Source organism: Poromitra crassiceps (genome assembly GCF_964638095.1).
Source record: "Poromitra crassiceps genome assembly, chromosome: 1".
NCBI classification, from domain to species: Eukaryota; Metazoa; Chordata; class Actinopteri; order Beryciformes; family Melamphaidae; genus Poromitra; species Poromitra crassiceps.
The window spans coordinates 9,590,145-9,601,367 of NC_139623.1; the positions used below are offsets into that span (position 1 = coordinate 9,590,145).

General features: G+C 45.9%; 2 protein-coding genes across 2 annotated transcripts in view; both read right to left on the reverse strand.

Moving 5' to 3' along the window:
* kif13a (kinesin family member 13A) overlaps positions 1-8,326 on the reverse strand; it is a 103,620-nt gene extending 95,294 nt beyond the window's left edge. The window contains exons 1-2 of the mRNA XM_083649968.1: positions 8,258-8,326; positions 7,877-7,967 (exon numbers count right to left, since the gene is read on the reverse strand). Coding sequence (XP_083506094.1) covers positions 7,877-7,967; positions 8,258-8,312 — 146 coding nt within the window. The 5' untranslated portion in view covers positions 8,313-8,326. The remainder of the gene's footprint in view (positions 1-7,876; positions 7,968-8,257) is intronic.
* A 1,183-nt stretch (positions 8,327-9,509) lies between these two features.
* Positions 9,510-10,736, reverse strand: LOC310787700 (E3 ubiquitin-protein ligase NHLRC1-like; the record flags this gene model as incomplete). Its single annotated transcript, XM_083649183.1, has 1 exon — positions 9,510-10,736. One exon carries the CDS (start codon positions 10,734-10,736, stop codon positions 9,510-9,512), a length of 1,227 nt encoding a protein of 408 aa, XP_083505309.1.
* Between the last annotated feature and the right edge of the window lie 487 nt (positions 10,737-11,223).

The following is an 11,223-nucleotide window of genomic DNA, read 5'->3' on the forward strand; positions in this document are numbered from 1 at the left end:
CGATTACATGCTTAAACATAGAGAAATCTAATAAGGGAATTATTTCTTCCCAGACTGAGAGACAACTTTTGTTCATGTTGCCTGGCTCCACTCCCCCTGAATGAGACTGAAAGTGATGTAAATGCCTGCAATAAACCCACCATGAAATAAAAGCCATGTAAACACAACAGCCAACTTCAAAAGTAAGGCCTCGTTTGAGGGAATCATGTGAGAAGGAAAACCAGAGTCATTATGGCAGAAAACGCTGTTGCTCTGAGAAATGGATTTGACATGACTGCCTTCAGAATGTGAAGCCACATCTGAGATTAACAAGATGCAGACTTGACATCACTGGAATCCCATCTAGTCTTAGGAAGCCAGAGACGGACCCACGGATGCCATCTTTTCTCATTTCCACATCATAATGTCAACATTATGCCACCCCCTAAACAAACGAGGGGAACAGACCTCAAGGGAAAACAATCATTGTATCAGTAACACACTGCTTTCCCTTAATAGAATGCATGAATAAAGTCTTGTGAGAAAGGTAGCAGGCCAACTCTGAGAACAACATCTGACTTACTGAATGGAAAGGTTGATTATTTGCACATAGCACAGCCAGCAAAATGGAAAGACAAAATTAACATTCCTGAGAGGAGTCACTGCACAGGGCCTTCTGAGAGGAGTCACTGCACAGGGCCTTCTGAGAGGAGTCACTGCACAGAGCCTTCTGAGAGGAGTCACTGCACAGAGCCTTCTGAGAGGAGTCACTGCACAGAGCCTTCTGAGAGGAGTCACTGCACAGGGCCTTCTGAGCGGAGTCACTGCACAGAGCCTTCTGAGAGGAGTCACTGCACAGAGCCTGCTGAGAGGAGTCACTGCACAGGGCCTTCTGAGAGGAGTCACTGCACAGAGCCTTCTGAGAGGAGTCACTGCACAGGGCCTTCTGAGAGGAGTCACTGCACAGAGCCTTCTGAGAGGAGCCACTGCACAGAGCCTTCTGAGAGGAGTCACTGCACAGGGCCTTCTGAGAGGAGCCACTGCACAGAGCCTTCTGAGAGGAGTCACTGCACAGAGCCTGCTGAGAGGAGTCACTGCACAGAGCCTTCTGAGAGGAGTCACTGCACAGGGCCTTCTGAGAGGAGTCACTGCACAGGGCCTTCTGAGAGGAGTCACTGCACAGAGCCTTCTGAGAGGAGCCACTGCACAGAGCCTTCTGAGAGGAGTCACTGCACAGGGCCTTCTGAGAGGAGCCACTGCACAGAGCCTTCTGAGAGGAGTCACTGCACAGAGCCTGCTGAGAGGAGTCACTGCACAGGGCCTGCTGAGAGGAGTCACTGCACAGGGCCTGCTGAGAGGAGTCACTGCACAGGGCCTGCTGAGAGGAGTCACTGCACAGAGCCTGCTGAGAGGAGCCACTGCACAGAGCCTTCTGAGAGGAGCCACTGCACAGAGCCTTCTGAGAGGAGTCACTGCACAGGGCCTGCTGAGAGGAGTCACTGCACAGGGCCTGCTGAGAGGAGTCACTGCACAGAGCCTTCTGAGAGGAGCCACTGCACAGAGCCTTCTGAGAGGAGTCACTGCACAGGGCCTGCTGAGAGGAGTCACTGCACAGGGCCTGCTGAGAGGAGTCACTGCACAGAGCCTTCTGAGAGGAGTCACTGCACAGGGCCTGCTGAGAGGAGTCACTGCACAGAGCCTTCTGAGAGGAGTCACTGCACAGAGCCTTCTGAGAGGAGTCACTGCACAGAGCCTTCTGAGGAGTCACTGCACAGGGCCTGCTGAGAGGAGTCACTGCACAGAGCCTTCTGAGAGGAGTCACTGCACAGAGCCTTCTGAGAGGAGTCACTGCACAGAGCCTTCTGAGAGGAGTCACTGCACAGGGCCGCATTGTCATTTAAAGAAGACTTCTTTGGAAAGCATGGTGACAGTCATATGTGTGAGCATAGACAGCCTACAACTGTCATACTCAGCAGCTTGACTTAGCAGGGGAAAGTGTGTCATGTCTTTGAGTATTTGACATGTACGTATCATAAGAGGCAGCACACAGAGAGAGATCATTAGAGGCTATCTGCAAAGGGCTTTCAAAACACATGTTGACAGTTGACCACATTGGGTTGGGCTTTGGCAGTCACACACGGGGCAGAAGCAGCCTCTCTTACCAATCTGCCCTCACCAATATTCAGAATATCTTTCTTGGTATTTTTAGATGGTGGGAAAGCAGAGCTGGAGGTAGAGCAGGGGAGACACAGGAGAGAAAGCTGTGGCAGGGCGGCTGACCCCAGACCAGTGAGGTATGTGTGACTCCAGACGCAAGGGAACCTAATGACTCGGCTATATCTGGGCTCACTTTGGGGGAAAAAAGTATATATATATATATATATATATAGGCTAGGAATCCACTCCAGCAAGCGTAAACAAGCATTTTACAATTCCAGCAGTGGAGATGTAGATGACAGTGAACATTAGGCTACTTCACAGTGAGCCCTCGATCTGATTTGAGAAACAAATGGGATTTGCCTGCAGTCTGAGCGCCCTCTCCACACACTACTTAATTCAGATTACAATAGCCCATGTAATCAGATTACAATAGCCCACGTAATCAGATTACAATACCCCATGTAATCAGATTACAATAGCCCGCGTAAGCAAGAGAACACGTTCCAGCAGAGATAAGGGAGGAACCCCCCCTGGGCTCTTGAAGTCCTTGCTGATAAGAAAGAGATTAGAGGGGAAATGACACACTTGCTTACAGACATTATCAGATACAGACATACTTCCACTGATCATCCTGAGACGCACGCTGGACCACGGAGCTCGCAGAGAGGACAAGTTTGTCCCCGACAAAGACATGTCGGGCAGCACCTTCCCCAAACATCAACCAGTCTCCTGTTATTAACACTATGTGGTTATGGAGAGTCTGGCTAGTGCAGAACTAAAAGCCCGGGTTCAATTCCCGGTGGCCGTACTTCCGGCTTGGTCAGTTCAAAAATGGGAAGAAAATCCGAAAAACGTGATGAAAAAAAGTGTGTGTGTGTGTGTGTGTGTGTGTGTGTGTGTGTGTGTGGAATAAAAAGGGTTTATATGCAAGAGGTTCTGCAGCTGGATGGACCTTGTTGCATGTTGATGGACACGTCGGGGCATGATAGATGTAACACGGCTCCATTGTGTTGAGTTGAAGGGTATTTTCCTCTCCTGATGCACCACCACTGATCCCCCTGTGCAGACTGCAGCCTCAGGTATTTCACTGCCTCTCCACCCCCACCTTCATTGTGTCTGAAAACCCCAAAGGATAGCAGACGGGCGCTTGAAAACAAAACTGCGTTCCCAGATTCACGTTTCAAATATGCCATTCGTGCCAGCTCAAGACAGACGTAAGATGAACCGTGAAACTGTGATTACGACCATAAGGAAACTCAACCTGTTGCCCTGAAGTCACCATCCATGTTTCACTCTGTGTGATTATCGTTAATTTCTCAGGGAAAAGGGGGGGGGAGTCACGAGTCTTACCACTACAATGAGACATGTTGCAAAGAACAAGGCTTAGCCATCAAAGGAAAGCCCTGAGACTTGCTTCACATTCTTGACATGTTTTCATGGCGCTGTGTGGTCTGCTCTGTGCACAAACATACACATGCCATTTGCAGCGTTTTCCATGCCAAATTAATATTGAATAATGCAACGTGATGTGGCTCCAAGTTCAACCCACTAGTGAGTGACTGTGTTCGTGAATTTCATTCAATTGTGGGGTTTTTTTTTATTTTCCCTCAAAGTACTGATAGTATGTGACTTGGAGCACATACTCCAAGTCCAAACAGTCATTGTCATTTCCTTTGTCACATCGTTTGCTTCAAAATATACAGCCTAAGACTTTAATTGGATGGTACGAGTAGTTTAATTGAACCAAAATATGTCTACATGAAAATATCTATTACTGCTGTGCCTTTCATGAGGGTTGTGCCTGAGCGTTCCCACCACAGAGAAAACCTTCCCATGATCTTGGCCCTGGGGCCATATTTGGCATGCTAATACCCACTAAGCCTAAATCTGACATATTTCCAACACATTGAACAGGTGTCCTCAAAACAAGGCAAAGCGTAAGTGATCAGGTTATCCCCCCCTTTCTGTGGCTCCACGAAGTGCAGAGAAGAAAATGATACGCTTTAGGAAAACCATGGCAATCTAAACACAGAGAACATACATAATAAGCCTTTTCCAAGTTCAATTCCATTTGCTTTCATGAACAGTTACAAGATGTTTCAGAGTTATTATTAGCCTTGAGGGAGAAAATCAAAGCTATTGGTACTCAAACCGTGACATAAAATCAACTCAATCATATGACAGCTGTCAAGCTCAAGGTCACGGCCCTTAACATATCCTGCAGTGTTTCCCCTACCATGCTACAGGCCTGGCGGGCCCACCAGGCCAACAGCGCCCCCGCCAGGCCAGAAAAGAAATGGGAAAAAAAAAAAAAAAAAAAAATCTCCCAAAAATTTCAATAAACCTTTATGCCATATAATTACAATAAAACAATACTGGTGTTGACAGTGTTGACAGTAACAGCAGATGCCAAATCATTCAAAAAAATAAGCATTTTGCTTTTAGGAGCATTGTGCCAGCGTGCAGCGCTGTTTTAAAACCTGTCAACATGTGTCGTTGCCTGGGAAACGCACATCCCATAATACAACTGTTCGCATCGCATCCCATAATAGTATGATGATACTTGGGATGCCATTGCCAACATAGATGTGAACAGGTTAGCTAAAAGTTTAGCGTCGCCAGCGAGGGCCCCCACCGTTGCGGTCGGGGTACGTTTCGAAATCCCTCCAGGCCTGAAAAGTTTTCTAGGGGAAACACTGTATATTGTATTATCTGGAGAGATACAATTGTTTGTAGAGAAGGTAAGACGTGTGTAGCTATGGCAGGAGGAAAAAATGACTATGTAAGTATCCACTGTGACCTTGGATCAAACTTGGAGGAAGCCAGTCCAGCTGTTAGAGTGAAAATGAACCCAGCCCACAATGCAGCAGTTTTCCTACTCAAGCATACAGATCATAGCAGAATAGGTGCAGTGTAGAGGTTGTTGTTGATATATCAGCAGACTCTAGTCCAATATCAGCTTTAAAAAGCAATAAAAAAAAATCAGTCTGATATCATTTTTACTGATGATATTTGGCCGCATTGTCATTTGTGTCACCTTTTTTTCTAGGAGTTTGTCAACAAGTCACGTCAATTGGCAAAATAATAAAATATGGTATTTTGTTTACAAACCATCTAATTGTCTTAAGATAGGTATGTCTGAAAATGCTTAAACTTGTCTTACAAAATTCTTACAAAAATGTAAATTGGTATGAGTAACAGTATCAGTGTCAATCGATATGGGTGGGAAAATATCAGCTGTCAGCCTAAAAAACACAAGTGGTGCATGCCTAGTTGTAGCCATTATATAGGGATAAAGACATCAAAGTCCATGAAAGGTATCTCTGTATGCTCGAGGTGCCAAGTTGTTACAACATTCAGATATGGAAACGTCTGCTGAATCAAAATGTGCTTGTCGAACAGTCACATGTCATTTCTTGCCCCGGAAGAGAGTCCCCCATTCATTTCTCCATAGACATTTAGAAAAATCCTTATATAACGAGTTTTAAGGCTGGAACCAAACCAACCCGTGACCTACTGAATCAAAAAACGAAAAATAAAGACGGGGGAAATAGAAAATTCGGTTTGCCTACAACCCCCCCCCCCCCCTCTCTCTCTCTCTCTCCTCTTCATTTTTCGTTTTTGCCCCAACTGAAATGTTTTATGGTCACTCACGATTCAGTAGGTCACGGATTAGCTTGGTTACAGCCTTAAAACTCGTTATAAGGATTTTCCGAAATGTCTATGGAGAAATGAATGGGGAACTCCAGGGCGAGAAAGGTCACGTGACTGTTCAGCTCTATATGGCAGCAGGTAGAAATGGAAACATGGAGCATCAGATACAAACACTTATCAGCCTAGAGAATATTGCAGACAGACTCATTCCGAATGGCTGTAGTGTCTGCAAAGTCGTTGTCATTTATTTGACCTCTCGCCCACAATAGCCTTTTGTTCTATTGTCATGCATTCTTTTCCATGAATGTTAGCTTTGAGCGTGATTTGTTAAATTGCCTGGAAAGGAGCTGCTGTGTGGCAAAGGCCATTTCTGTTGCGATAATTGCCTTAAATACAGGTTAATGTGTGTGGGCCCTATAGCTGCTTGAGGAGCAAACTCATTACCACTTAATGTGGACTGCTGATTGCATGGAACAACTGATACACTGTTACAGTTGAACAGGAAAGGCCATGAGAAAGTCCTTGGCTGTGGCATGTACATTATTGGTTACATTGACTTCATTTTCAGTCGTCGGTACTCGTGTCTGGTCAAACTGTATCGACCTTCTTAAACTGTGGCTGGAAGATACGAGGTTCTTGTCCATATGAAATAAGTGATCAAACAAGGACAAAGACAATAATCCTGGATTCTTTTTTTGCCAATTGAGCATCCTTGAAGATTTGATTTGCATCCATGGGTAATCAGGTCAGCTGTCTAATCATGGGTGACAAAGGACAACAGTGGAAGAGAGCAACCAACCCAAGCGTAACACTGTAACAAATGCAGTCTGCAACTATGACGGGTGAATTATAATGATGGACCTCTGATCATCGCTAACAGTCACAAGATTGAACTGACTTCCTGAGCTTACAGGCATTACTAACCTACATCATGTTATGTGACTGCCTGGAGAGAGATTTCCCTCATTACAATCTGAAAGCAAATCACATCTCTAGCCAGCAGAAACAAGGGCGTTTTTCCTGACCTTTAATACGCCGCCAGAGTATGAAACATTAGAGGATGCTTAGCTCGCCTTTCCCTGGAGCGTTCTGTCCACGTTTCTCCACTGTTAGCCATGATGCTACAGCGTGCCATGCCCATTCAAACAAGACTGAACTCTGACAAATGCATGACAAAGCAAACCGCTTGACATTTGTAGCTCATTAAAGTTCTGAGAAAATAGTCTTTGCTGTCTGGTAGGTGCCTAAAAACACCTTCATGTGTCAAACATGCTCTACTCCCTCCCATTGCCTTCTTGTTTTAGAGGAGGTGACTGTTATGATGCTGAAATTAATATTACTGGAGAGTGCACATGAATTATACAGTATAATAATGTAATGTAAATGGGCCATCTTTCAAGGAGCGGTTGCAAAGCAGGTGGGTTACAGCCATCATGTCCTCAGCAGCAGAAGGTCACTATTTCTATTAGCCTATTTCACTGGCATTACACAGACAAGTATATATTTTTGTTCTGTTTGAATTCAGGGGGGAATTCTGATGAGTTGATTAAGCTAAATCTTCATTTATGAATCAACTGTAGGAACTATGGAGCTATAATGTTATAATGCAGCTTTGTGCCCATAGCCATCTGAGCTGGACCGGTCAGCAAATTGCTGGGTAGCCTAGACGTTACATGCTAACTTTGCTTGCTAATGTTACTGTATTATGACCTGGGTGAGATAAAGTTATTGCAGTGAGTCCCAAACGGTGAGAGTATCTTCGTCTGATCTTTAACTGGGCCCAACAGCAAGCTTCCAGACATTTCCAAAAGACCTACAATAATCCTAACCTGTTCCATTAAAAAGCACATACACACTAGAGGAGTCTTATGCAGAATCCAAAGACAACTTCATCATAAACACTATCACAGAGAGAGGCTAGAGGTGCAATACATACACTGAGCTACTGCACTATACAAGGGTGGGTATGTTATGTCATATAACATTATGACAATGTAGGACAATGCTATAGCCTATAACTGATACATTTAATCAGTTGCGAAGTCAAACTGCTGACAACAATGCATGTTTTCGCTTTGCTTACCTGTTATCTCCTTTTGCATTTGAAGGTGGTGGGTGCAGAACAGTTTGGTTGTCCTCCATATCCACGACACATTTTGTATTCAGCTCAATTTCTGCAGAGACAAGTTGGGTTTGGGGAAAGTAACGTATTTGTGGAGGGGAAAGTAACATCCATACTTAACTTTGAGCCTATCTTAAACTGTTCTCAAGTGTTATTCCAGGGCTCATAATCCACTTGTATACAGTCTATCTTCATAATTCATGGTGAAAGGCAACAGCAATGGCGATGAAATCAAAACTTTCATCAGGCAGTGAGAATGTAGCGCAAATCAAAGGCGAATGAAACAAATGTGCAAGCAGTAACATTATAACACACTTATCAGTAACATTGTAACACACTTACCCCTGCGGTTCATGGGCCGAACTCTCACTGCAACTTTTACCTTGGTATCCGACATTTTCCTCCACTTTTTTTTTGTACTCCCACCCTGTCTATGCGCGGAGCAGCTATCAATGTATATTTGTAGCCTGTGAAATCCCCGACAAGAAGCCCGGGTTTCAGACTCGAATCAAGGCAGCCGACTCTAATCAAACAACCCCACACGAGTCCAGACCTCGAGGAGAAGAGAGAGAAAGATGTTCATTTTTGCTTTTATATCCATCCGAGTTCGCTTCTTGTGCAAATCCAGCAGCAGCAGCACTCGGTTCCAGCCGCAGACAGCATCCCCACCACCGCCATCTTCCACTGGGAGCACGACTGTCTGCTATCCTCTAGCTATCCTCTTGCAGACTGGAGACGGCCAGAGGCTGGGGGGGAAATGGATGAATACAGACTTTGCGGGGGGAAGAAGCCGTGGACCTGACACATTTGACGCACTGTGACAAGTTGTCTGCGTACACCAGCAATAAAGCATTATGCATTGGAGCAGATAACTCAGGATAGTGTTCATGAGAAAGTCACCTTTAACTAGACTTGGGAACCATATCACTGTCTGTCTGTCTGTCTGTCTGTCTGTCTGTCTGTCTGTCTGTCTGTCTGTCTGTCTGTCTGTCTGTCTGTCTGTCTGTCTGTCCGTCCGTCCGTCCGTCTGTCTGTCTGTCACACACAAACACGCCACCAGCCCCTCGACACGCACACACACACACACACACACACACACACGCACACACACACACACACACACACACACACACACACACACACACAGATGTATTAATAATTGGGTGGTTAAAATTAAAGGTGCAAAACTTGGAAATAGACAATAGCATTAGAATGTCGTTGATATTTATGTTTATTTGCATGAGAAATAGTCAAGATAAAATATGATATCAATTCATTTTGTATAACAACTTTATCTAGTGAGGCATAATAGCCAACATCATCTGGCCTATATTCTGTATAGCCTACTACACAGTAGTATCATAGTGTGTGTATATATAGGCTACTATTTATTTAGCATGTGATAAACTATATTTGACACACTTATAGTATGTCAACATACTATTGGTGTGTCAAATTGACATACTGTAGGCTACTATTAGTGTTAAATACAGTTTATCACAGCTAAAGTTTAATTATACAAAATGACATATACATTTACTATTACACAGAATTTTATATTGCTATATATTTTTAGGCCTGATCATACATTATATTATGTCAAGGCCATAGTATCAGATTTAGCAGAATAAATCTTCACTGTATGGTCTCCACTGTCCAGAACGAGGAGTGTGTTCTGAGCCGTACACACCAGCCCCACTGGGTGGATCAGGTGGTCTCTTCCAAGGGGAGTTAGGGCTGGGCCACTCTGGAGCTTCCCCAAACTCCAAATCATGCCCTGCTTGGAGTCGATCACAATCACATCTCCCTCTGGGTCAAAAGCCACAGCAGACATGCACAGCCAAGATGTGGACCCCAGGGACAGACTGAAACTGTCTGTCTGATACAGAGGCTGGAAGTCTTTTGCAAACACTCTCAACCTTGTATAGTGCTTCTCAGGCAGATGTTCCACCACTGCTATGTTCCCCGTCACACGACAGCAGGCCACAGCTTTGGGATGCTGGAGGTCAGGAACGGCTGTCAGGTGCTGCAGAGTCACGCCGCGAGCCAAGTCGACTTTGACCTGGGACAGTGTGCCGGCCTGGAGGTCTGAGACCAGGATGTGCCCACAGCTGTCTACGTCCACACCCCATGGCAGCTGGAAGGGCTCCCTGACTGTCAACACGTGGCCCCCCCTGGAGGTGAACACCTTCACAGCTTGGTCCCCTGCATCAGTCACCACCACATAGCCACTGGGACTCACTGCCACATCCAGTGGGTAACAAATGTCCCCGTGGGCTCGCCCTCTCTGCCCAAAACTGTACAGCATCCTGCCCTGAGGACCAAAGACCACCACCCTCTTGTCTCCATCATGTACCACCACTACTGTCCCTGATGACCCAAACACCGCCATCCCTGTGGGGTTGATCAGTGTCCCCCAACCGCCAAAAGCTGTGCAGAGCTGCAGAGCCCCGGACCTCAGATCTCCGACCCAGCCAACGCCTCCCTTTGCCCTGCTGTGAGCAACAGGGGATGTGGGACTCCTGGACAACAGCAGCTCCTGGAGGTCAGTAAGGGCCTGGCAGGGGGAGGTGCTGTCTGCGCTGCACAGCTGTCGACAGAACGGGCACTCCAGCTTCTTCAGCAGAGGGTGGGACAGAGCCCCGATGCATTCCAGACAGAGAACATGCCCGCAGGAAAGGTTGTGCGGCCTGTGCTCCCTCTGCCGGGTGCTGAACTTCTCAAAGCAGACTTTACACTCCAGCAAGTTGACCTGGATCTCTCGTAGAATCGCCTCTGGCCTCGGGCTGCCATAATGTGGGCGATCAGGAGGCTCAGCCATGACTGAAATATCCTGATGTATTCCTCAGCTACTGAGACTTTTTGAGCAACTGCTGCAGTCAGCACGGAGCTTAAGAACACAAGAAAGCAGACAGGGTAATAAGGAGAGAGGGCGGTATGAAAGCACAGCACTGCAACATGTGTTGTTTTCACACTGATGTCCAGTAGGCCCAGAAGGTCATGTGACAGTTTGTACAGCACCAAGGCTCTTTGCTGCCCTCCTTTGGAAATCAGGTCACACACAAGTTGCAGAAGTAAGCAACCCATGTTTGGATCATGTAGACTTTACAGAACATAGGACTGTTTTAGAGCTACATTCAGAGAAAAGAGTACATTTTGGGGATTTTTATGAGCACATTATCGCCGTTATGTTCAAAGGGATCAATCGTTTCTATAAATATATCTTGTTATAAGTCAGTAGAAGGCAGCTATTTTAGTCTCTCAGTTCCGTGGTGTGCAGACACAGTGAAATCTGATCCTTGAGAAAC